Here is a 27,212-nt window from a genome sequence, read left to right on the forward strand (position 1 = left end):
TAACACTTTGCTTTGATGTTGGTTTGTCAATAGTTGCGGAGCCCTCACTAATGTTCAGTTGAATTTTTAAATTTATTGGCCACTTGACATTCTAGAAAATGATGAGAAGATAAGAATAGATGCATAACAAGGGTCAAATGGATCCAAAACCACTAAGCTACAGGGTTCTCCCGAAGAATAATAGGTTGATGCAAATCAGACTGGCCAAAGACATCAATAAAATTCTTTTCCATCTACACATCATGGTCATTCCAATCTAATGCTAAAAAAAAAAAAAAAAAAAAAAAAAAAAAAAAAAAAGAAGAAGCCAAAATCTTCTTGAAGACCAGAACAGCCTTCAGTGGGGAAAGGAGAAAAAAAAGTATAGAAATTTAACCATACACAGAATCAAGAAATGATAAATTTTGAAAAACAAACTTACCAGAAAGCCAATCTTTCAATGTGCCATTAGGCATGAACTCATAAACCAGCATCTGTGCACATGCACCAAGAACATAATCAGATGAATAAGTTTCTACACTGGAATTGACCTCACACATCTAAACACTGAACTACATCACGTCCATCCGTTGATTGGACAACAGCTGCATAAACACCTTCAGTCTTGAAGTGTGCATAAGATACTAGTAAGCTCGACATAACACAAACGTACCAAGTATACAAGGAAAGGATATCATCTACATAAACAAAATTAAAATGCCTAAACGCATAGGAAGTTTGAAACTTGCTTGAAAAATCAAGATAGACATTTAGACACATTGAATGGAATTTGCATGTGAAATGTTCTTTTGTATACAGTTGATATTCAGTTTACCAGAAACTTCCAATATTGGGATATGAATGTATCTTTCATATCTCAACGTTGGATTCACATGTGAACTGTTTCTTTCATATTCAGTTGAAAAACTTCCCAACATAACATACCTGTTCTCCTTCTTCACCACAGTAGCCAACCAATGAAACTAGATTTCGATGATGTAACCTTGACAACATTTCTATCTCTGTCAAGAATTCCTTTTTCCCCTGAAAAGACCCTTCTTTTGCACGCTTTATGGCCACAACTGTGTTATCAGATAAAATTCCTCTATAAACCTCCCCATAACCTCCTTGGCCAACTTGACTTGAGCTATTGAAATTGTCAGCTGCCAATGCCATTTCTTCAAGGGTGAAGCTTTTAACGCCATCAATTTTTATAGACATCTTTGAGGCTGCAAAGATTATAACGGAGTGGCTCTCCTTTGTAATTCTCATACATGATAAAATTGATAAAGAGAATTAACTTTCAGTATTTATATAAAACAACTCACATAAATTATTTCTTGAAATGGTATGCTGGTTTCTAGAATGTCTTCTGACAGCAAAAAATGTGACTACTGTAGAGGTTGTGACAGCACAGGCAACAGCTGCTAAAACAATGGCTATCAAAATGCCCTTGCTTATAGTTTTCCCACCAGTCTCAAAATTCACTACAACAATAACAATTCATATGAGGGTACAATTCCCAGGAAAATAAATATAAATACGAATAAAAGTTTGCTTTGTATTGCTCTTTACTTTTTTCCCGTAGTGATTAATGTAAACATCTGCATATGTACGTACAAACAACTCAGGAAAGGTATAGAACACAACTATTTGGGGTGGCAGCTGGAACCCTCTTCCAACAACCAGCTGCTTCTAAGGACAAAGTTCCACTAATGCTGTGTTTGGTTGGGGGTGTTGGGGATCGGGGATCCCGCCCAAGATCTTGTAGAAATCATACCAAGTAGAAAAACACACCCACACAGAAGGAGACACCATATTTAACGTGGTTCGGCCATATTGCCTACGTCCACGGGAGAGTAACCGTTTATCATTATAACAATGGAGAGATTACAGAAAGATTACAATAGAGGAGAAACTCACACTATTCTCACTCACCCATCCACCCGTCTCCCTCACTCACACCGAGAGAGACGGTTTCTCTACCTCACATCTCTCACTCTCTTGGTTGGTTTACACTCTACCTTGCCTATCCAACACCTCCTCCATTTATACACAAATGAGGGAGAACCTCATTGGTTGCCACCTACCTTCTTCCACACTAGTGGGTTGGAGTTGGTGAGCCACCCCCACTCTCTCCAAAGTGGGTGCTCCATGATCATCTCATATGAGGTGATGAATATATCCAACAAATCACCCCCTCAACCCATGTGAGGTGATCCACTGCACACACTGCTGCTAATCTTGTCACACTCGGTCACGCCCAAAAAACCAACAGAATCTTCATCTCCTCACTGAGACGCTGCATCCCCCTGAAGCTAGAGATAATACACCAGAGATACAAGAGGAGAAGGGAATCCTACATCCTCAACTCAACTCACACCACTCTTTGATTTGGAGAGAGCCTCTGCTCCTATCTCCCACAGATCTCTTCCACGCTTCTTATCTCGGATGTCTTCACCTGCTATGCTTGAACTTGCATAACCAAGATATCCGACACCCCCTGATTGGATGTCCTGCACCCCCTGATTGAGATGCCCAGCACCCCCTGCCCGGGATGCCTTGCACTCCTTTGTGTGCTCTGTGACACTACAGCTCTTCTCTGAAATGCCACTATCCCTGCCATGTATCTCTTTACATAGCCAAAACTGGAGCAACAGAAAGCTCTTCATTTATCTGGTCAACGTTCCTGGTTTACTTTGCTTGGAGTTTCCTCTAAACTATCTTGAACTTATCAGCATTTTCCCTTTGCGCTCCTGAACAACTTCCCAGCGTTTCCACACACTTGTTGTTCATACCTTTTGCAATCCCTGATCTCCAGTTCAGCGATACATGTTACCTGCGTATCTATCACTTGTACTACCAAATGATAGTTGATAGCAGCTCTTTCTTCCAAAGCAACTTCAACAGATTTGTACAAGTCACCAACTATGCAACACCTAGCATAGTACCCGCACCCATACTTCTTGAGTGCTCATCGTGGCTCCATCTTTCCTCTTGCGCTCGAGCTTGCCTGAGAGATCCGCAACTACTCTGTTTCATTAAGAGGTGCGTTCGCCGCCACAAAATCAAAAAACCGATACCATAACCCAGGTATCCAACCATTCAGTCAAAATTGAATGCCATCTGCTGTACAAAACACAAGCGCTTTTCCAAAAACACAGCAGATTCCATTGCTCAAAATCACATTGAGCCAATGTAAAGAACATGCAGAACCAATCGAGTTAGCTCTTCGATTTTCTGTAACTCAAGCTCCACCATAGTGCCAAGTTTCGATTTCCATAGGTGCCAAACAAGTTGTCCTTGACAACTCCAAACAAAACATGGTGAGCAACCTGCTTGAATCAGTGCTGAGGAGACTAAACAAGAGAGGCTTCAAATTCTCCGTCAAAGCAACTTCAAAAGCAGTACCAAAAACATCATGTCCGATCAACCATCGAACACAATACTGCTCTCTTCAAGCTCGAATTAATCAAAAGAGCCAAACAAATTCTCCGAAAACTGAGGCAAGTTCTCCACCAAACAAAACTGGACTGTGGATGCAGTTAGGCTCTAACTAGTTCAGAAGTATTGGAACAAACTTCAAATGAACTTACAAAATACCAAGAGCCAAAAAAGTTCTGAAGTGTCGAGCAAACTCCAGATTCCTCCAACTGCCATTCCAACCGGCAAACACAAGATGATGCACCATCTTCACAGCTACCAAAAAATCGCCCAAAAGGCGCGTGCATTGTAGATGCACAACTCCAACAGTCCCTGCTGACTCCACCGAGTCTGCAAACGATCTATCCCCTCCAAATCCAACGGCAGATTAAGGGATGGATCCCAACACATGAGATTCACAAAATCACCATCTTCACGTTTCTTCGCAACAATCTATTCCAATCTTCAATGAACACCAACGATCAGACCGCTTCCAGAGAAGCAAATACCCAGAGTCTGAATCGTCACCCAGACTACCAATAGCTGATGTCTTTGAATATGGAACAAATTGCGAAAATGAAAATCCACAAGAAGAAGAAATAATCAAGTCCCACAAACCGGAGACACCTCTGGATCTAATCAGACACAATCATAGATCCCAACTGTGATAATGAATCTCAATAAACCACGACTCTGAAAATCGCTAATAATCCGTGAAAGACCGCTAACAACAATGCCTCCAATAGACATTGAACAAAAATGCCAAAGCTCCACCAAGATCTGGAGTAGATTGTCACACCTTCTTTAAATCGACAAATGCGGAAACCAAGGCTTCACCAGATGCGAGTCTTCCAACAACGATCCATGAAGGATCTTTAACGCCTCCACAGAGGCCAATGCCAATAAAGTACTACTATTTGGACTTATTACATATGCCAAATCTCCGTAGTACACTCCGCCAATGCTTGTTCTCTCTATCCCCGAGAGAATAACCCAATGAACTCTAAAGTTCTGCAACTAACCCGAGAGTCCTCAAATGAACTGATAACTTCTGCAACTGACTCCGAAGGGTCTTCAATTGGCTTCCAATTGGCTTCAACCGGGTGAACAAAATTTTTCAACCCCATCACCCACATGGATGATAAAACACCGTTGTACAAATATGCCTCCATTCCACCGAGCATCCGGAGTGAATATGCACCTCCTACTTGGAATGTCTTCAACCGCCACACATCATTCTGTATGGCTCGCACCTTATACTTTCCTTGTTGAGGTGACTCCACCCAAACTCTCTGGGTGCCCGTCGCGACTTCACTGCCACGAACCAGATTCAGGACAAAGAAAAAATCTGCCTCTCATTGGGTGCGCACTGTAGCGTCTTATCCCTTTCAATTTCTCTATCTGGAGCTTTCTTCTATGAACTAGTTGTTGTTGTCAGGCCAAAATCCGGCACACTGCACCTTTGTATGACTCTACTATGTACTCTTGCACTGTTGTACGCTTGCACCTTGTATGACATTTCTGCGTACTCATCTGTGCTATTGTGGCTACGTGCTCCTACACCTTATGTGTGCACAATTGCAGCCATTGCCCTTCCATGTTCTCATACTACCAGTACTTCTTGTATTATGTTTGACAGTAGCTCCAACTGCCACAACATTCCCCTGAGCCTGTACTGGTTGCCAATCATCTATCTCCTGATGAAATGGTCTTCTTTCGATTGAACCAGATCTTCCGATTACCTTAACAACTAGGAAAGTTCCCAGGAAAGACTGATGGGGTCACAACTGGTCCCACTTAAGAATCAATCTCCTTAAACAGTGTCTTTTTGACAGAACGTTCCTAGACATTGTTGATCTTGAGATAATCATTTGCAATTCTCTTGATTGCGCCCTGACCAATCCTGATCTCCCTTGATTTGCCATTTGATCAAGCCTGATCTCCTTTAGTCTTCAATGATCTATCTCGATCTGTATCTGGTTGTCCAATCTGGTCAGAATCTGCCCATTCTAACATCTTCAGTGAATCCGCAGCGTTCCACAATATCCGGCAACCTTCCTTCGGCTATTAAAGATGGCAAACTCCCATGTTTTGACAATCTTTAAAAATCGTTCAGAATTTCACCATTCTGACCTTGCGGTTGCGTTCGGAACGGTCTGATTAGCTAGGACCAACCTTCGCTGCACTTCTAGAGACTTCACTGAAACAATTTCCTCAAAACTGGGCAAAATTGCAAATTTTCCAAACACTCGGGACCAAACTATAATTTCACAAACTACAGGGGCCAAATTGCAATTGCAAAAGTTCAAGGCATATTCTGTTTCAATAGAATATTTCGTCCACTGCACCTGACGCCGTCTGCCACTTTGATATTCTTTTTACAGAAAACTTCGATTAAAAAATCTAACTGTATGGATGTGTCCGGAATACTCCAAATAGTTGGAAAGCACTATTAGATCATCAACAACGGACTCCGAATGGCTCAAAACAAGCCAAAACTGTTTGGACGCCTCAGATTTGCGGCTGTACCTTAGCCGCGTAGCACTGGATCCCACATTCTGCGGCTGCACCTTAGCCGCGTTGCACTGGATCACTTCTCCTTGTGCTGACGTGGCAGATGATGTGGCACTGACTGGACTGCCACGTGGCTGTGGCTGGCCTGATGACGTGGCAGACATGTGGCCGCCCCCTGGCTGACGTGGTGCCATGTGGTGCTGACGTATCGATGACGTGGCGCCACGTGTCTCGTCTTCTTCCTCTGTCGTGCGTGTATCGCGTGGACGCGGTTGGAATGACGCGCCGGTTCATCAAACAGCGGGTGGGGGCGCATGCGGGGAGTGAGCCTCACGTGCAAATTTCAGGTGGCACGTGGCGGTGCGTCCAGGCTCCTTTGAGGCTCTTCTTTGCATTTCTGGACTCCTCGCGTTGAGACCTTGCTTTTGGTATGCTCAAAATCTGATTTCCAGCAATTTGATTTCTGATCAGTTTCGAAAATCACACTGTTTTTGTTCCGAAAACGACCGACGAGGCTCTGATACCACTTGTTGGGGATCGGGGATCCCGCCCAAGATCTTGTAGAAATCATACAAAGCAGAAAAACACACCCACATAGAAGGAGACACCATATTTAACGTGGTTCGGCCATAATGCCTACGCCCACGGGAGAGTAACCGTTTATCACTATAATAATGGAGAGATTACAGAAAGATTACAATAGAGGAAAAGCTCACACTATTCTCACTCACCCATCCACCTGTCTCCCTCGCTCACACCGAGAGAGACGGTTTCTCTACCTCACTTCTCTCACTCTCTTGGTTGGTTTACACTTTATCTTGCCTATCCAACACCTCCTCCATTTATACACAAATAAAGGAGAACCTCATTGGTTGCCACCAACCCACTAGAGAGGGTTGGAGTTGGTGAGCCACCCCCACTCTCTCCAAAGTGGGTGCTCCATGATCATCTCATATGAGGTGATGAATATATCCAACAGGAGGATTTGGGATGGAATTAGAAAGAGAAAGGGAAAAGGTGTGTGAAACTAGGTGAAATGTAGATATATTTTATTCACATTTCACCTACCTTTTCTATTTCCTTTTCCAAATCCCTCCTTAAATCCCCTAATCAAACACAGTATAAATCATACTGAATATTGTAAAGGCCATAAACATATATGATTTTCAGAATCATTGGTTCTCAAAACTTCAATTCAACTTAGAAAAAGATGTCAGTTTGAGTGCTTACCATATGAATATGGTCCCAGAAGAGTGAAGCTGAGAAGCTCATAAGGCCCAAACAAGTCAGTACCAGGAAATTCCCATGATGTGAATATGCCTCTAATTCGGAGAATCTCACTTATATTGAAAGTGCTTGAGTGACCATTACTGACCGTTGGGAAAAGCTTCAAATACATCCTCAAACGAGGTCCTTTTTCCCAAATAACCGATTCAATAGATAGTTGATAAAGGTCCAAGTTAAGAGAACTTGTCAAGTACATCTCAAATGGATAAACATATGGAGGGAAATAAGAGAAACTAGGACTCTTCAGCCGATACTCAATTCTAATGGGTGATGCACAAAAGCATGGCAGTGGAGATGCAGGGATATATTCAAAGTTATCATCTATGGGACATGCATGAATAGGACAAGTCACAGTTGAATTTGTTGACTTCATAGGAATATCATCCCCTCCAGCCCCGGGTCCACAGAATTGGTCTATATTTCTTATGTTTGCAAAGCTGCAGATAGGATTGCCTTGTAGCCTGAAGAACAGCTGCTAAAATGATAAGCACAGAGAAGGCACAAGAAACCTAGCAATAAGTACAATAATGTTTACATCTGCTATTTGATTATTATTAGAACCACAAATAAAATGAAGAGAAGGTGTACACAAAAATCAAGCTAAAAGCTATACATCAAGAGGCATATATAGATTACCAATGAGCTGTACAAAAGAGTCAATATAAAAAGGGCACTCCTCTCTTGCATCAATCCTTTTAGACTGCTAATTGGGAGCTCAACTCCATTTGAACTAAAATGCTAAAGATTCATAACCACAATAGATTGTTTATTGTGGTTAAACAAACAACAATCAGATCTACAACAGATAGTCATGACCAGTGTACTGCATACCGGGTTTCCTTGGCAAACCTGAATGTGCAACAAATTTTAGATATCATGTTCCATACACGTTTTAACAGCAATTTATCTGCTCTTATAGTTTAGTGGTTGTTTATGGGTGATAATGAAATAGTCATCACAAATATGTACATATTGAGACGCAGATTACATGACAACAATCTAAAACTAATACTTTCCGCAGTTTGAAACTCCACTTGCTATATGCATTTTTTCCCATTCTTTGCTAATTCTATATTATTTTCTAAAAATTCATAAATCAATCAACAATACTGTACATGGAACTGTCGACATCCATTTCGACATCAGAAATCAAAACTTAATGGTAAGCTTCTTTACATGGACTCTTGATGCTCATGGAAAATAGAGTTAAATGCACATGGACTCTTGATGCTCATGGAATATACTAGAGTGTTTTAAGTGTACAATGAAATGTCGCAGTTACATTTATGCATCAATCCCTTAGAACACTTCCACTACATTTGGGTGAAAGAGGAAAAGAAATGGATTTTTTTTTTTTTTTTTTTTTTTGGGGGGGGATAAGAAAAGAAAAATGGAAATTATACCTATTATTGCTGTGTGATTTATCCAGGACAAGTGCAAACAAGGAAAATGAAATGAAAATGGTGAAAACGTTTTAAACACTTTTCTATTTTTCCCACAATGTTTTCCTCTCAAATGAGGACGGACTTGGGGATGGAGAGCTTATGATTAATGTTGGGATGCCCTATATCAGCAGAAGTATAAGCATGTCATAAAGGGTGAAATATTTTCTTCTACTTTTCTCTCCCTGCTGCCTGCCAAAACAAATAAAGGAAAATAATTGAAATTTTTATTCTACTCTTTTATTTTATCGCTGTTAACTTTCTGCATCTTTTCCTTTTACTGGTGTTCAAATGAACTTCTTATATTCTGATTCTGTCCTTTTGCACGTTTCTTTCATTCGTCTCCACTGGGCACAAAAATTCACATTAAACAACAGTATCATTGAAATCAAATTATGCACCCCTAATGGATCATGTCAACGTGTGTTTCACTTACTGTGAAATGACGTAAATCTAATGGTATGTAAAATCGATTAGATTAAAGACCATCAGCCTTCTTGGTTAAAAAAACACTTACCGAAATACTATCAGAAAGCGGGAGCATAAGACAACTTGATTTTCTTTATGCAGTGAAAAGTTTAACATAAAATGCACTTCACTCGTATTTGAGCACTATTGGAAGAATATATTAGGTTTAGTTAAATCTAGTCATTGAATTACATAGAATATGCAGGATTTATAGGAGATAAAAAAAACATACCTAAGGGTAACATTTTCTGGAGGATTCAGAACTCCTAAAATGTTTGAAAGTGAATTATTCCGAAGATCACTGCAATTGTCAAGTACATGGAAGGGAAAATTAGCAAGACACAGCTTTCACGTAGAGCCAGAGTAATATATAGGAAGTTCATTTATAAAATTAATGCTATTTCATTCCAAAGAGTGACACTAGTTTTATGCTTCAAGCTCTTACAGTAAAAGTCTAGCCTTAGCACTGAAGGACATGTTCTGCCAAATACTAGCAGGGACAGGACCAGTCAAAAAATTATTCTCAAGTGACCTGTAATAAACAATCATTCAAATCTGTCATCAAGTATGCATGAAAAGAGTATTCCAAAATATAGTCCACTAGAATCCTTAATTTGAAAAAGGTTCCACCAAAAAGAAAATACTAATTTTTATCAATATTGATTAAGTTTAAACCGCACATATTTCCTACATAAGGATTACCATTACATTGATTTTGTAATAGGAAACGAAAAACCAAAGAAAAGAAGTATGAAGATCCTCACAGTTTCTGCAGAGAAGGGAGATTTGACAAACTTTCTGGAATGGATCCATTAAGTTGGTTATTTGACAGGTTGCTGCACAAGACATGTTGGTAATCATGAATATCCTATCATTAAAATTCTTACATCACAATTTGCCCAAGTTGACTATTGATATGAATCTAGAAATTTTGCGTGTGACTTTGATAATTCACTTAAAAAAGCAAAGCCCAGAAAAGGCAACCCTCAACCCAAGGAAAGGTGTATATAGAAATTTGTATAGGTAAGAAATGACCAGCCTGTTACATACATTGTTGTCATACTTGTAGAAAGCTGATTTGATGGTATGGATCCAATGAGCTGATTCTGACTGAGATCTCTATAACAGTGGCCCAATTAGTAGTACAGCAATTATCAGCCCAAAAGCTTAAAGGAAATAAATACACTACAGTGAAAAAGTAAGTGGAGCCTAAGGAAAGGTAAATATTAGAGAACCCTCATGGAGTTGAACACTCCAACTTACAAATAACTAAGTGTTGGTATCCTGCTGAGATCAGGTAGAGCTCCATGCAAGCTGCAATTTCTGAGACTTCTGCCAAGTTGAATAAAAAGAAATAGCATAAATCCAACCCTACTCGGTAAAGTGTGAACAAAGGTCAAAGTATTTGATCTCATAGTGTTAAAATTCACCTACTACACACCTACCACTACCACCTACTACACACTCACCTACTTCACCTACTCTCCACCTACTCCTCACTTACTCCATACCTACTACACACTCACCTATTCTCTTCCCACATCCTCTCTTCTATATATAGGAATCATTGTAATATATCAAAATAATCAATCAATATACAATCATTTCTCTTTATACATTAAATTTCTACATGGTATCAGAGCAAGGTTAAGACTCTAGTAATTTTGCTTCACCGGCGGGCGGCAACCTCGCCTTGGCCGCCCGCCGTAGTCCGCTAAAATTCTCTACACATACCTTCACTTTCCCAATCTCAACGACCTCGTTTTTCGAGTTTCGATCGAGAAGAGAGAGAGCTAGTCATTGCTTTGGAGGATCTTCAATCTTCACCCATTTTCGCTCGTCTTATCTCTCTCTCCTCACTGTTCGACTGTTCGTCGCCGCCCTTCAGCGGTGGCTCCACGACAACTCCACGTGGCGAGGCGAGGCAACGTTCGGTTCACCAACGTCATCTGGCCGGAGAGCTTCTACACCTCCGCCGAGCTCCCGTTGCGAGCCACCACGCCTTGCGAGGAGCTCAGATCGACCATCGTGACTTCCCCCAAGCAACTCCGGCATCCATCTTTCCTCCTTGCACTTCGGACTATTTTCAATTTCATGACCTATTGACTCCTGAAGAACAGTCCATCAGGATGAAAGTAAGAGAGTATATGGAAAAAGAAATAGCACCAATAATGGCGAAGTACTGGAAGAAGGCAGAATTTCCATTTGATGTTCTTCCAAAGTTTGCTGCCCTAGGTGTTGTTGGTGGCTCAATTAAGGGTTATGGGTGTCCAAGCCACTCCATTACAGCAAGTGTCATAACCATGGTAGAAACTGCCAGAAGTTGATGCAAGCTTCTCCATTTTTCTTATGACGCATTCTTCTTTGACAATGAAAACCATCGCGACTTCTTTCCTCCATCACCCACCGTCCTTCCAGATCTGGTCAGATCGAGTTCGTCTTGGCTTGGATCGCAAGATCAGAGCACACGAAATCTACGCCGACTCCGTTGAGATCTACACCTTCGGCTATATCAAGGTCTTGTTTGGCTCTCAACATCAAGGTTTGGTTCGGCTTCATCGAGATCTACTTGCTCCATTGACTTGTGTGAAAGGACAGAAATCATCGATCTACACACAGCTTTTTTGTCTGCTTTGAATTTACAACAAAATCACACAGGGATTTCAGAGTTTGAGAATCCATTGAAGCCATGTTGTGTTGGAGTAAACAGAGGATATTCATGTGGGAATGTAGACCAGAGTGGAGCCAAGAAGTATACTGTTTGTGACAAACCCCAACTTTCTTTTTATTTTATTTTATTTTCTTTTATTTTATCACCCACTCACTTCTTATGATGAAAACACAATGGACCCAACTTCATGCCAGCCACATGGGCCTGTTCCTCCGTCAATGCTCTCATCCTTTTTCCTTTTTCATATATATATATATTTATTTCGCCAACCAAATACCACTTTTTTTAATTCCTTAATTTATTTTAATAACATGAGTGGCCTCCTTTTTTCACCATCTCCCTCTTTTTTTCCACAATATTTTTGTACCACCGCCCACTCCATGATACCCATATTATTATTATTATTATTATTATTTTTCACCAAAAAAAAAAAAAAAATCATTCCAGTTGATTTTTCTGCATTTCCACACCTACCATTCGAGTTTGCCAAACACACTTGCTTTATTCATTTCAGGGATCAACCCCGATCACAATTTTACACCCAAAAAAAAAAAAAAAAAAAACAAACAAACAAACAAACAAACCAAAACAAAATAACCACATCCACAAGCAGGCTTTTTTTTCTTCTCTACTCTGCCGCCGGTCTCTTCTTCTTGCCTCCGTCTTGAGCGGCCCTTGACGGTGCTGTCTCCGTGTTTTCCACGCCGCCGAGCACGTTCACTACTCCTTGCTCCTCCACTGCAGCATATGGCGGACCTCCAAATCGGAACATCACGGTGGCCTTCCGCTTCAGCTCCTTATTTTTCGCCTTTAGCACACTTATCTCTGCTCGCGCATCCTTATACATGCGTTGGAGCAGAGCCAGTTGGGCGTTTGGCTGCTGCACCTCATTTGTTCTACTTTGCAGCCGGTGCGACAAGTTTGTGACCGCCGTCATGGTCTCCACACATGACTTCAAAGTATACTGATTGGCCTCAATATCAGTTTGCACCGCCATTTTTTGCTCCACAGACCGCATCGGAAAGTTCAACGGAGCAAAATCAGAGGTGTTTGGTTGAGGTTCACGGGCCACCGCACCAGTTATCTCTCTTGTTGACTCGTTGAGGTCTGGAAAGAGAGTGAGCAGACTACGGGACGAAGAGGCCATTTTCTGGGCAACCGAGTGTTACAGAGTGTTTCAAGATTTGCAGCTCTTAGAGACAATCTCTCAGAAAACGAATATCTCTCTCAGAAAATGAAGAGTTTTTTCAGAAGTTTTTTCACAAAGTTTTTGCTGGAAATTGTGTTCATGCATATAATATGATAGTTGTGTTGGTGGTAGATAGTGGCATGTATAGAATATGATAGTGGTATTGGTGGTAGATAGTGGTATGTATAGAATATGATAGTGGTGTTGGTTGTAGATAGTGGCATGTATAGAATATGATAGTGGTGTTGGTGGTAGATAGTGGCATGTATATAATAAGATAGTGGTAGATAGTGGTAATATATAATATGTAAGTGGCATATAATGGGTTATGATGATGTTTGTAATATCTCCTATATAAGGAGTGTCATTTGGTCTTGTAAGATAAGAAGTTTTGAATATAACAGAAATATATTCCTTCTTCCTCATATTTTCGGAGTTCTTCTTCTTCATATTTTCTAAGTTGGTATCAGAGCAACAAAAAACACAGCAGCCCTAAAACCGTCATAGCCATGTCGGAAGTCACGTCCGGAACCACTTCAACCCCTGCCGCTGCCATTCCGGTGAAAACGTCCAACTCTCACTCTGTCCAAATCACCACCATCCTAATGACCCGAATGTCCACCCGAGTCCTGGCATCGAAATTTTAGGTAATCCTATTCCTTCTATTTCCGACCTTGATGTACCTATAGCAATTAGGAAAGGTGTCCGAAATTGCATTAAACATCCTATTGCAAATTACCTCTCCTATCAAAGACTGTCTAAAAACCATAGAGCTTTCACATCTAGGATTTCACACTTGTTTGTTCCAAGGAATATACAGGAAGCATTGGATGATCCGAATTGGAAATTAGCAGTCATGGAGGAGATGAATGCTTTAAGGAGAAGTGGTACTTGGGAGATAGTTGATCTACCCAAAGACAAGAAAACAGTTGGGTGTAAATGGGTGTTTACGATAAAATGTAACGCAGATGGAAGCGTTGAGAGATACAAGGCGAGACTGGTAGCTAAAGGCTTCACTCAAACTTATGGGATCGACTATCAGGAGACGTTTGCTCCTGTTGCTAAAATAAATTCCATCAGAGTACTGTTATCTCTTGCAGTAAATTCAGATTGGCCTCTACATCAACTTGACATTAAAAATGCATTTCTCAATGGTGATAGCAGACACTATTGTGACAGTTGTGGTGACAGTTTACGGAGTCTTGCTGGACCCTTGTAGAAACTAACCGGAATCAATGTCGGGACAGTTTACAGAGTCTTGTCGGACCCATGAAGGAGCTAACCGGAATCAATGTCGGGACAGTTTACAGAGTCTTGTCGGACCCTTGTAGAAATTAACCGGAAACAATGTCAGGACAGTTTACAGAGTCTTGTCGGACCCTTGTAGAAACTAACCGGAATCTATGTCGGGACAGTTTACAGAGTCTTGTCGGACCCTTAAAAAGTCGCACCCTCAAAAGGTGTGCCCAATTTTGTCAAAAGGCGTGCCATCAAAAGGCGTGCCCAATTCATCAAAAGGTGTGCCGGACATGATGGCGAGGCACGTGAGTGCCTTGGTTGGAGTGCCCGTTTGTCGTCTGGCGGCAAGTGGCGCGCGATACGCGTGGCTGCCTCGGCTATATAACCAAGACGAAGGCTGAGGCTGAGGCAGAGAAAAACTGAGAGAAACCTCTGAAAAAATCCTTCGTGTTGCTGAGAAAGAGAGTTCCTTGTGCTGAGAGAGATAGTCTGTAACACTTTGTTGCTCAGAAAATGGCCTCGTCTTCCCGTGGACTGCTCACCCTCTTTCCCGACCTCAACGAGTCAACAAGAGAGAGAACTGGAGCGGTGGCACTGGAACCTCAACCGAGTGCCCCGGAGTTTGCTCCGTTGAACTTTCCGATGCGGTCGGTAGAGCAAAAAATGGCAGTGCAAACGGATGTGGAGGCTAATCAGTATACTTTGAAGGCATGTGTGGAGTCCATGACGGCGGTCACAAACTTGTCGCACCGGCTGCAGAGTAGGACAAATGAGGTGCAGCAATTAAACGCCCAGCTGGCTCTGCTCCAACGCATGTATAAGGATGCGCGAGCAGAGATAAGCGTGCTAAGGGCAGAAAACAAGGAGCTGAAGCGGAAGGCCACCGTGATGTTTCGATTTGGAGGTCCACCATATGCTGCAGTGGAGGAGCAGGGAGTAGTGATCATGCCCAGTGGACAAGGAAGTACTGAGGCAACACCGGCAAGGGCCGTCCAGGACGGAGGCAAAAAGAAGAGACCGGCAGCAGAGTAGAGAAGAAAAATCCCGCCTGTGGAAGTGTTTTGTTGTATTTTTTTTTTTTTTTTTTTTTTTTTTGTGTAAAAAATGTGATCGGGGTTGATCCCTGAGAAAAGATGGTTTGGTGTGCAGGTCGTCTTCTTCTGCTCCGGTTTTGTTTTGTTTTGTTTTTTTTTTTTTTTTTTTTTTTAAATAAAAAAAAATAATAATAAATAAATAAAATAAAGAAATAAATAAAATAAAATAAAATAAAGAAAGTGGAGGGGGGTATTAAAAAAAAGATGAAAGGTGAGTGCATAGATGATAAGAAACATATATATATATATATATAGAGATTAAAAGAAAAGAAAAGAAAGGTGAGTGGGGTATTAAAAAAAAAGGTTAAAGGGGAGTGTCATGTAAAGTGATGAAAAAGAAGGTGTTTATCTGAGAAAGGTGCTGCAGCTCTGCGGCGATGTTGATTAAAAAAAAGATAGTAGGTTGATTAAAAAATAGATTGTGGGGTGGAAAGTGTGAATTGAAAGATGAAATAAAATAATAAAAAGAAAGTTGGGTGATAGGAGAGAGAGAGAGGTTGGCCTGGCCTTGGACTTGCTGCAGTCTCCCGATTTCCAATCTACCCTACGAGATACAATCCCCAATGCAAGATTTCGAACCTCATCAAAGACCAGATTGATGAACCTCAATGAAAGTAGGAGAGTAAGAATAACTTCGGCCACTGGAACACCGAAATTTATCAAGGGAAGCATAAACCATTGCAAAGCCCATGCAAGCTGCTCAGGGGTTGTGGTGGTTAGGCAGAGGTTCACACTCTGGAAGATAGAGAAGGCTAAACAAGCAGATGTACTTGCTACTGACAAGCCCTTTCTTGTAAGTTGTAATGGTCCTAACTTCATTATCACATACGAATAGCCTTCGAAAGATGTTGGAACATTCGGCAATCCAATCAATGAAGGTGGTGGGCTTCTTAACTGGCCAAGAGGAGTTACGCCATCTGTACCCAACCCCAACATTATAAATAAAATCCCACATAGCAGCGACACTCTTCCCAATTGATCCCTCCACACAGGTGTATGGAGAACCCAAACAGATACTAGAGCCAAGTAGGTGATTAATCCAACACGTATCGTCATATGTGACCTTGCTGGTAAAATAACTAAAGCAAGGAGCCATGCCCATTTAATTCTGGGATCAACAGAATGCAAGCACGTAGTCGGAGATGATATGTACTGAAAAATGGGACTGGAGGTTGCACCAGAGATCAATCTCAGAACCTTATCAACATGGACTGAGAATCCGGTTGTGAAGGCAGCATTTGAGAACAGAGTTTGATTGAGAGAGAGTTGTGGTGTATGGTGAAACCGATTGGAGCTGACGTAGTGGCTGGACCGGCGAGGTTTCGCCGTCGGGTGAGTCGCCGGAGATTTGTCTTCTTCGTTCTCAGATTTGTGAAAGTCTCTCTCTGGAAGGTACAGTGTTTGTGATATGTGTTGAAAAAACTCCCGCGGGCAGCGAAGGCAAGGTTGCCGGCCGGCTGCCCGCCGGAAAGAAATGAGTATAGGCCTAAATCTTATAGCTCTGATACCATGTAAATTTTGATGTATATTATTGATTGATGTATTGATTGTTAATCTGTCTATTACAAATGGTTCCTTATATAGATGTAGGTGTAGTGGATGGTGGTAGTGGTGTAGTGGGTTAGGTTTAGTGGAGTAGGTGAGGTGGTAGTGGTGTAGTGGGTTAGGTTTAGTGGAGTAGGTGAGGTGGTAGTGGTGGTAGGTGATGGTAAATTCTAACAAAACATACAGAAACCAGAAGTAGATTTACGATCATTAACATCACCAGCCTAATCAGCATCAGCATAAGCCACCAAGTCTAAGGAAGAAGTAGAAGAGAACAGCAAGCCCTGAAAGATAGTACTGCGAAGATAGCGAAGAATCCGAAGCAAAGCAGCCCAATGTGTAGAGCGAGGGCAGAAACAAACTAACTAATCACATGGACAGCATAGGCAAGATCAGGGCGAGTAACTGTTAGATAGACTAAACAACCCACAAGCTCGCAATATAATGTAGGATCATCTAGAGGAACCCCATCAGTAGTGTTGAGCTTTACATTAAGCTCAATGGGGGTATCAGACAGCTTAGTGTCAATAAGTCTGGCATGATGGATAACCTCATTAGCATACTTAGTCTGGGACAGAAAGTAACCCTTGGGAGAAGAAGCCACCTCAATGCCAAGAAAATACCGCAATGGTCCCAGATCCTTCATTTCAAAGGTGCGGAATAGATGCTGCTTGACCTCAGAGATAGCAGAAGAGTCAGAGCCAGTGATGATCATATTATCTACATATAGTAAGAGAGCAACAAAACCAGCCGAGGTATGTCTTAGAAATAAAGCAGAGTCGGAAGCAGAAGGATGAAACCCAAACTCGGTAACAGCAGTCTGAAAGCGATCATACCAAGCACGAGGAGACTGCTTCAGACCATATAGAGCACGCCGAAGACGACAGACTTGGCCAGAGGAATGGTGAAGACCAGAGGGAGGACGCATGTAAACCTCCTCAGTGAGATGGCCATTAAGAAAAGCATTCTTAACATCCATCTGATAAAGAGGCCAAGAACGAACAGCAGCGACAGAAATCAAAGTACGGACAGTAGTCATCTTGGCAACAGGAGCAAATGTCTCCTCATAATCAATACCATACTCTTGGGAGAAACCTTTGGCCACCAGACGAGCTTTGTAGCGCTCAAGAGAACCATCAGAATGAGTCTTGACTTTGTAGACCCATTTGCAACCAACCAGATTTTTACCAGCAGGTAAAGGAACCAACTCCCAAGTACTAGTTTTCTGTAGAACAAACAACTCATCCTCCATAGCTTGAACCCAATGAGGATCCTGACAGGCCTCCTTGTAAGACTGAGGTTCTGCAAAAGAGTGAATAGCAGACAAAAAGGTACGATAGGAAGCAGAAAAACAAGTATTAGACCAACCCAACCTTTTTTGGAGGATGACGGGCTCGAGGAGGATATCGGTGTGCAGCAGGATCAGAGTCGTCAGAAGCAAGAGGATCAGCAGCAGGGGTAGAGACAACTGGTAGAGGAGGAGCCTTGCGGCGAGAATAAACTAACAACGGAGGAGAAGAAGGAGAAGAAGGAGAAGTAGTCAGAGGTGAAGCAGGAGGAGAAGATGGAATAAGCTCAGGAGGAACTGTGGAGATGTACTGTGGAGATGTACTCATCAGATGGGACCTCAGAAGGAAATGGATCAATATGAACCAAATCCTCTTTGGAAACTGGGGCGGTGAGAGGAGGAAGCTGAAAGTAAGATAGACGTTCGAGAAAGGCAACATGGCGGGAGACATAAAGTGTAAAATTGTAGTATTATTGATTGATATATATTGATGTCTATTACAATGATTCATGATTCCTATATATAGAAGAGAGTGAGTGTGTAGTAGGTAAGGAGTAGGTGAAGTGGAGGTGGTAGTGGTGTAGTGGGTTAGGTTTAGTGGAGTAGGTGAGGTGGTAGTGGTGTAGTGGGTTAGGTTTAGTGGAGTAGGTTTAAGTGGGTGAAGTAGGTGGAGAGTAGGTGGATTTTAACAGCCCCCCGCAAACTCAAGGGGGATAGGAACTAACCAACTTGAGTTTGGAGAGAGTAACAAAACAAGAAATTACATAAAAATAAAAGAGGATAGGTGACACTGTATGGTCGTGTCAGACCATTGGTGAAGACACTGGATGGTGGTGTCATAACGTTGTAGAGGACACTGTAGGGTGGTGTCATAACGGTGTAGAGGACATTGTATGGTTGTGTCATAACGGGGTAGAGGACACTGGATGCTAACCGGAATCAAAGTCGGGACAGTTTATAGGGTCATGTCGGACCGTTGAAAAAGCTAACCGGAATCAAATGTCGGGACAGTTTATGGGGTCATGTCGGACCGTTGAAAAAGGCTAACCGGAATCAAATGTCGGGACAGTTTATAGGGTCATGTCGGACCGTTGTAAAAGTTGCACCCTCAAAAGGTGTGCCCAATTTGTCAAAAAGGCGTGCCATCAAAAGGCGTGCCCAATTCATCAAAAGGTGTGCCGGACATAATGGCGAGGCACGTGAGTGCCTTGGCTGGCGCGCCCGTTTGTCGTCTGGCGTCAAGTGGCGCGCGATACGCGTGGCTGCCTCGGCTATTTAACCAAGACGGAGGCTGAGGCTAAGGCAGAAGCTGAGACAGAAAAACTGAGAGAAACCTCTGAAAAATTCTTCGTTTTGTTGAGAAAGATACTCTGTAACACTCTGTTGCCCAGAAAAATGGCTTCGTCTTCTCGCGGTCTGCTCACTCTCTTTCCCGACCTCAACGAGTCAACAAGAGAGATAACTGGTGCGGTGGCACTGGAACCTCAACCAAGTGCCCCGGAGTTTGCTCCGTTGAACTTTCCTATGCGGTCTGTGGAGCAAAGAATGGCAGTGCAGTCGGATGTGGAGGCCAATCAGTATACATTGAAGTCATGTGTGGAAACCATGACTGCGGTTACAAATTTGTCGAACCGGCTGCAGAGTAGGGCAAATGAGGTGCAGCAGTTAAACTCCCAGCTGGCTCTGCTCCAACGCATGTATAAGGATGCGCGAGCAGAGATAAGTGTGCTATAAAGGCGGAAAGTAAGGAGCTGAAGCGGAAGGCCACCGTGATGTTCCGTTTTGGAGGTCCGCCATATTCTGCAGTGGAAGAGCAGGGAGTAGTGATCATGCCCAGTGGAGTGGGAAATACGGAGGCAACACCGGCAAGGGCCGCCCAGGACGGAGGCAAGAAGAAAAGACCGGCGGAATAGGCGAAGAAGTGAGGTCGGTTGGTGGCCGGCTGCAGAAAAGAAAACAAAGCTGTTGTGTGTTGTGTGGTGGTTTGGTGTTGTTGGGGTTGTTTTTTTTTTTTTTTTTTTTTTTGTGTAAAATTGTGATCGGGGTGGATCCCTGAGATGAATAAAATATGGTTTGGTGTGCAAAGCTATATGGTATGAATGAAATTGGAAAAAGATTAAAAATAATGTGAAAGAAAAATAAAGAAAAAAGAATAAAAATATATTTGAAATCAAAAATGAAAGATGGGGGAAATAAGGAAAATGGTTTGGAGACAATAAAGAAAAATAATGGAGTTGGAAATCAAACGGAAGAGAGATGATGATTTTTTTTTTTTTTAATATAATATAATAAAAAGAGATATATATATATATATATATAATAAAGAAAGTGGGGAACAAGAGTATAATGAGTAAATGAAAAAAAAAAAATAAAGAAATGAAAAGAGGTGGACAAAAGTTGGTGTGTGGGTGAAGCACGTGGCCCAACTTTCAACATAAAAGAAAGAAAAGAAAGAAAAGCTGGGTGTCATGTGCATTTTTTTTTTTTTTTTTTTTTGACTCCAACGCATAAAAATGTAAGACCACTTTGATTAAAAAAACAGCAAATAATAACTTGAAAGATGGGGGAATGTCTCAACCAATTCCAATTGGTGCTTTGGCTACTGCCCTTGCAAATGCTTCTCCTGCTGACCAGAGGACGATGCGGTGAAAATCTGTATCCACTTGTGGAACAGCTGGAGCCTAAGATGGCAGCGAAGGTTACGGGCATGCTTCTGGAGATGGATCAGACTGAGGTTTTGCATTACTTAGAAAATATGAAGAAGAAGAACTCCGAAAATATGAGGAAGAAGGAATATATTTCTGTTATATTCAAAACTTCTTATCTTACAAGACCAAATGACACTCCTTATATAGGAGATATTACAAACATCATCATAACCCATTATATGCCACTTACATATTATATATTACCACTATCTACCACTATCATATTATATACATGCCACTATCTACCACCAACACCACTATCATATTCTATACATGCCACTATCTACAACCAACACCACTATCATATTCTATACATACCACTATCTACCACCAACACCACTATCATATTCTATACATGCCACTATCTACCACCAACACCACTATCATATTATATGCATGAACACAATTTCCAGCACTCCCCCTCAAGCTGGTTTGAAGATATCTTCCATAGCCAGCTTGCTAGTCAGCTTATCAAATTGCTTCTTGTGTAGTCCCTTTGTTAGCACATCAGCTAATTGTTCACCTGTTGGAAGGTAGGTCATACAGATTATGCCAGCATTGATTTTCTCCTTGATGAAATGTTTATCCACTTCTATATGTTTTGTGCGATCATGTAGAACTGGATTATGAGCTATAGATATAGCTGCTTTGTTGTCACAATATAGGTGTCGGGTGAGAAAGCTTTAATTCTTCAAGAATTCTTTTAATCCACATTACTTCACAGATTCCATGGGCAACAGCTCTGAACTCTGCTTCTGCACTACTTCTAGCTACCACATTCTGTTTTTTACTCCGCCATGTAACTAGGTTTCCACCTACAAAGGAGCAGTATCCGGATGTTGATCTCCTGTCTGTAACACTTCCTGCCCAGTCTGCATCTGTGTATACTTCAACTTGAAGATGTCCATGTTTCTTGAATAGTAAGCCTCTCCCTGGAGTTCCTTTCAAATATCTTAAGATCTTATAAACGGCCTCAAAGTGCTCTGCCCCTGGTGAGTGCATGAACTGACTTACCATGCTGACTGCAAAGGCAATATCAGGCCGCGTATGAGACAAGTAAATCAATTTCCCTACAAGTCGCTGATATTGTTCTCTCTCTTTGACTTCTTCAGCCTTAGCAGCTTGTAACTTCAAGTTAGGCTCGATCGGAGTCTCCGCCATCTTACAACCAAGCATACCTGTTTCTCCAAGGAGATCAAGAACATATTTTCTCTGATTAACGAATATACCTTCCTTGGATCTTGCAAATTCCATTCCGAGGAAATACTTGAGGGCTCCCAGATCCTTAATGTGAAATTCTTTTGCGAGTTTCTCTTTGAGGGCTGCTAACTCTGCTTCATCATTACCAGTTAAAATGATGTCATCAACATAAACAATCAAAATTGCAATTTTACTGTTTTTTGAATGTTTATAAAATATTGTGTGATCTGCTTGACTCTGTGAGAAGCCACAATTGATAACTGCCTTCCCAAAGCGTTCAAACCACGCTCTTGGTGATTGTTTGAGTCCGTATAATGACTTGTTCAATCTGCATACTCTGTCACTTCCAAGTCTCTGCTCAAATCCCGGCGGTAGGCTCATGAACACCTCCTCTTCAAGATCACCATTAAGAAATGCATTTTTAATGTCAAGTTGATGTAGAGGCCAATCTGAATTTACTGCAAGAGATAACAGTACTCTGATGGAATTTATTTTAGCAACAGGAGCAAATGTCTCCTGATAGTCGATCCCATAAGTTTGAGTGAAGCCTTTAGCTACTAGTCTCGCCTTGTATCTCTCAACGCTTCCATCTGCGTTACATTTTATCGTAAACACCCATTTACACCCAACTGTTTTCTTGTCTTTGGGTAGATCAACTATCTCCCAAGTACCACTTCTCCTTAAAGCATTCATCTCCTCCATGACTGCTAATTTCCAATTCGGATCATCCAATGCTTCCTGTATATTCCTTGGAACAAACAAGTGTGAAATCCTAGATGTGAAAGCTCTATGGTTTTTAGACAATCTTTGATAGGAGAGGTAATTTGCAATAGGATGTTTAATGCAATTTCAGACACCTTTCCTAATTGCTATAGGTACATCAAGGTCGGAAATAGAAGGAATAGGATTACCTAAAATTTCGATGCCAGAACTCGGGTGGACATTCGGGTCATTAGGATGGACATTCGGGTCATTATTCCTCAGATGAAATCGCTTCCTAGTATAAACCTGAAGCTCAGGATTTAGATCATTTTGTAGTACTTCTCCCCCTAAACAAGAATCTTCTTGACTAGGCACCATAGAACTTGGTTCTCCTAAGTGATCATTATCAGACAGATGTGATTTTTGTGTAGGATAAATGACATTGGGGAGCGGAATAGAAATATCCCAAAAACGGTCTTCTACTCCACTTGTCTTCCCCTGAAGAGAAGTGTTGGGGAAATAGGATTTTGTTTCCACAAATGACACATCCATACTCACATGAAATTTCTTGTTTTGAGGATCGAAGCACTTATACCCCTTTTTGTTTGAGGAATAACCCAAAAAAACACATTTTATAGCACGGGGGTCAAGTTTTGAACGAAATTGACTGGGAACATGAACATAGGCAGTACATCCAAAAACTTTGGCGGGTAAATCAGAAAACAACCTCGTGCTAGGAAAAAAAGTTTTGAGACAATCAAAAGGTGTTTTGTATGTTAACACCTTTGTAGGCATCCTGTTTATCAAATAAGAGGCTGTTAAAATTGCTTCACCCCATAAATATTTAGGAACATGCATGTAAAACATTATAGCACGTGCTACTTCAAGTAGATGTTCATTTTTTCGTTCTGCAATGCCATTTTGTTGAGGGGTATCTCGACATGTAGATTGATGAAAAATCCCTTTTTTTTCCAAAAACTCACCCAACTGCTCATTGAAATATTCTGTTCCATTATCAGAATGTAAAATACCAATTTTGGTTTGAAATTGGTTTTCAATCATATTGTAAAAATTTGTGAATAAATTTTTCACGTCAGATTTTTTATTCATCAAATAAATCCAACATAAGCGGGTATGGTCATCAATAAATGTAACAAACCATCTTTTACCAGAAAGAGTAGTGATTTTAGAAGGGCCCCAAACATCACTATGAATCAAATAAAAAGGTTTTGAAGCCTAGTAAGGTTTTGGCAAATAAGTAGAGCGATGAAATTTTGCAAAAATACAACTTTCACAATGAAAAGAAGAACAATCAATCCCTTTAAATAATTCTGGAAATAAATGTTTCAGATAAAGAAAACTAGGATGTCCTAGCCTATAGTGCCATAGCATTATTTTTTCTCGAACAGAGATTGAACTGGTACTATTAAAGCTCTGAGCTTTTTTATTACTAACAGGTACTTCATCAAAGTAGTAAAGACCTTCAAGCATCCTAGCACGCCCAATCATCATCCCCGAGTTCTGGTCTTGAAATTCACAATGGGATTCAAAAAATGTAACACGACAATTAGAATCCTTAGATAGTTTACTGACAGACAAAAGGTTACAGGCTAAGTTGGGGACGTGAAGAACAGCATTGAGATTAATTTTCTCAGTTAGTTTAATAAATCCTTTTCCTGCAATAGGTGAAAAACTACCATCGGCTATTCTGATTTTGTCATGACCAGAACAAGGGAAATAGGTACTAAATAAATGGGAAAAACTAGTCATGTGATCGGAGGCACCGGAATCTATGATCCACGGAGAGAAGTTTAGGCAAGAGAAGGCTTTAGGATTTCTACCTGTTTGTGCCAACAAAACACTAGGAGTACCGGTTGAGGAGTTGGATTTTATCAGCTTTAAGAGTTGATCAATCTGCTCTTTGTTGAAGGGACCTGAATCGGCTTCATTAGCGGTAGGAAAGCCACGATTCTTCTCTCCTTGTTTGCTGCTTTTCCAGTTGACAGGTTTGCCATGAATCTTCCAACACGTTTCGCGTGTATGGCGAGGCTTGTTGCAAAAATCACACCAGACCCGTGGCTTATCATCAAACCTGCGCTGGTAATTTGCAGCCTTGTTGGCCGCAGCATCGCTAATTAAAGCAGAAATTTCAATTGATTCACCATTACCTTTTTTCTTAAGCATGACGCTCCTTCGGCTCTCTTCCCTTCTGACTTCGGCAAATACTTCGCCAATGGATGGGAGAGGAGGTCTGCCAATAATTCTTCCTCGCACTTCATCGAACTCAATGTTGAGGCCGGCAAGAAACTTGTAAATACGGCTGTCTTCCACAGTTTTCTTGTGGTGGTTGCAGTCGTCAACCGATTTCCATTCGTATGTGTTGAAGATGTCAAGATCCTGCCACAACCTTTTCAACGAATTGAAATATTTGGTGACGGAATCATCTCCTTGACGAATCTCTCCCAACTTCAAATTTAATTCGAAAACTTGAGATTGATTTCCTAGGTCAGAATACATCTGACTAACATTATCCCACAATTCTTGTGCAGTAGTATAGCACATGTAATTAGAGCTTATATCCTCCTCCATGGAATTGACCAACCATGTCATAACCATGGAGTTTTCAGCGTCCCAATTGTCGAACAGCGGATCATTAACAGCAGGAGCCTTCTTGTCACCAGTGATGTAACCGATCTTTCCTTGCCCACGGATATACATCCGGACAGATTGTGACCAGCGGAGAAAATTATCACCATTTAGGCGGATGGTGGTGATTTGGACAGAGTGAGAGTTGGACGTTTTCACCGAAATGGCAGCGGCAGGGGTTGAAGTGGTTCCGGACGTGACTTCCGACATGGCTATGACGGTTTTAGGGCTGCTGTGTTTTTTGTTGCTCTGATACCAACTTAGAAAATATGAAGAAGAAGAACTCCGAAAATATGAGGAAGAATGAATATATTTCTGTTATATTCAAAACTTCTTATCTTACAAGACCAAATGACACTCCTTATATAGGAGATATTACAAACATCATCATAACCCATTATATGCCACTTACATATTATATATTACCACTATCTACCACTATCATATTATATACATGCCACTATCTACCACCAACACCACTATCATATTCTATACATGCCACTATCTACAACCAACACCACTATCATATTCTATACATACCACTATCTACCACCAACACCACTATCATATTCTATACATGCCACTATCTACCACCAACACCACTATCATATTATATGCATGAACACAATTTCCAGCAGCATTTGCTGGAGTCGCCTGAAGCTCTGAAAGCCAAGGTTGGCGGAGGCGATTCAGAGAATGATCGGAGAAAGAGTTCGCCGATCTGCAGATCCACCCGCCGCCGCCGAAACCTTCCCTTCTCCTCTCAATTACAGACAGATCCGACATAAAGATCTTAGGTTTCTTCCATCTTTGTGTGTGTATGTGTGTGTTGAATTCTGTTGGATTTGAGCAGATCTGTTGTATGATAATGATAAACAAATATTTGGTGTGGTGGTATATATATATATATATATTTAAGATTGAATGGCGATGAATCAAAGAAGAAAAATGAGGGGTTTAGTAGCAGCGGAGTCAGGGTATGTGTAGAGGTCCGGCGGGCGGCCAAGGCTAGGCTGCCGCCCGCCGGTGAAGCAGAATGACTAGGTTCTTAACCTTGCTCTGATACCATGTAAAATTGTAGTATTATTGATTGATATATATTGATGTCTATTACAATGATTCATGATTCCTATATATAGAAGAGAGTGAGTGTGTAGTAGGTAAGGAGTAGGTGAAGTGGAGGTGGTAGTGGTGTAGTGGGTTAGGTTTAGTGGAGTAGGTGAGGTAGTAGTGGTGTAGTGGGTTAGGTTTAGTGGAGTAGGTTTAAGTGGGTGAAGTAGGTGGAGAGTAGGTGGATTTTAACATAAAGGCGACGAGAAACAGGGTCATAACAGTGATAACCTTTCTGAGTGAGACTATATCCCAAAAAAACACATAGGACAGACCGGGCACTAAGTTTAATCCTATCTTTACGGGGTAAAAGGACAAAACACGCAGACCCAAACACACGAAGGAGGGAGTAATTAGGAAGTTGAGAAAGAGAGCCTCATAAGAAGACCGACCAGAAAGAAGGGGGGTAGGCATACGGTTGAGAAGAAAAGCAGCAGTAAGAACTGCCTCACCCCAAAACGAAGCGGGAACGGAGGCAGAGAGAAGAAGAGACCTAGCTGTCTCAAGAAAATGACGGTGTTTACGCTCAGCTCGGCCATTTTGGGCAGGTGTATCAGTACAAGAAGTTTGGTGAATGGTACCCAAGTTGGCCAAATATTCACAGAATTCAGTTTTAAAGTATTCCCCACCCAAGTCAGGCCGTAACATTTTAATAGTAGATCCAAACTATGTAGTGACCATGGACTGGAAAGTACGATATATCTGGT

General features: G+C 41.4%; 1 protein-coding gene and 1 pseudogene across 8 annotated transcripts in view; both read right to left on the bottom strand.

Moving 5' to 3' along the window:
- LOC114297569 (putative LRR receptor-like serine/threonine-protein kinase At1g06840) overlaps positions 1 to 27,212 on the bottom strand; it is a 46,051-nt gene that overhangs the window by 6,418 nt on the left and 12,421 nt on the right. For 6 of the 8 annotated variants that reach the window (XM_082918938.1, XM_028242005.2, XM_082918936.1 and 3 more), the window contains 9 exons: positions 10,377 to 10,445; positions 10,164 to 10,232; positions 9,878 to 9,949; positions 9,559 to 9,645; positions 9,346 to 9,414; positions 7,147 to 7,664; positions 1,308 to 1,466; positions 925 to 1,208; positions 422 to 473 (listed from right to left, as the gene is read on the bottom strand). In XM_082918938.1, coding sequence (XP_082775064.1) covers positions 422 to 473; positions 925 to 1,208; positions 1,308 to 1,466; positions 7,147 to 7,664; positions 9,346 to 9,414; positions 9,559 to 9,645; positions 9,878 to 9,949; positions 10,164 to 10,232; positions 10,377 to 10,445 — 1,379 coding nt within the window. The remainder of the gene's footprint in view (positions 1 to 421; positions 474 to 924; positions 1,209 to 1,307; positions 1,467 to 7,146; positions 7,665 to 9,345; positions 9,415 to 9,558; positions 9,646 to 9,877; positions 9,950 to 10,163; positions 10,233 to 10,376; positions 10,446 to 27,212) is intronic. The other 2 variants (XM_028242006.2, XM_028242008.2) reach the window with 1 other exon arrangement.
- Positions 15,691 to 17,025, bottom strand: LOC145820808 (protein ABCI12, chloroplastic pseudogene; annotated as a pseudogene).

The sequence above is a fragment of the Camellia sinensis genome, chromosome 3 (assembly GCF_055761805.1).
Source record: "Camellia sinensis isolate YWXY chromosome 3, ASM5576180v1, whole genome shotgun sequence".
NCBI lineage: Eukaryota > Viridiplantae > Streptophyta > Magnoliopsida > Ericales > Theaceae > Camellia > Camellia sinensis.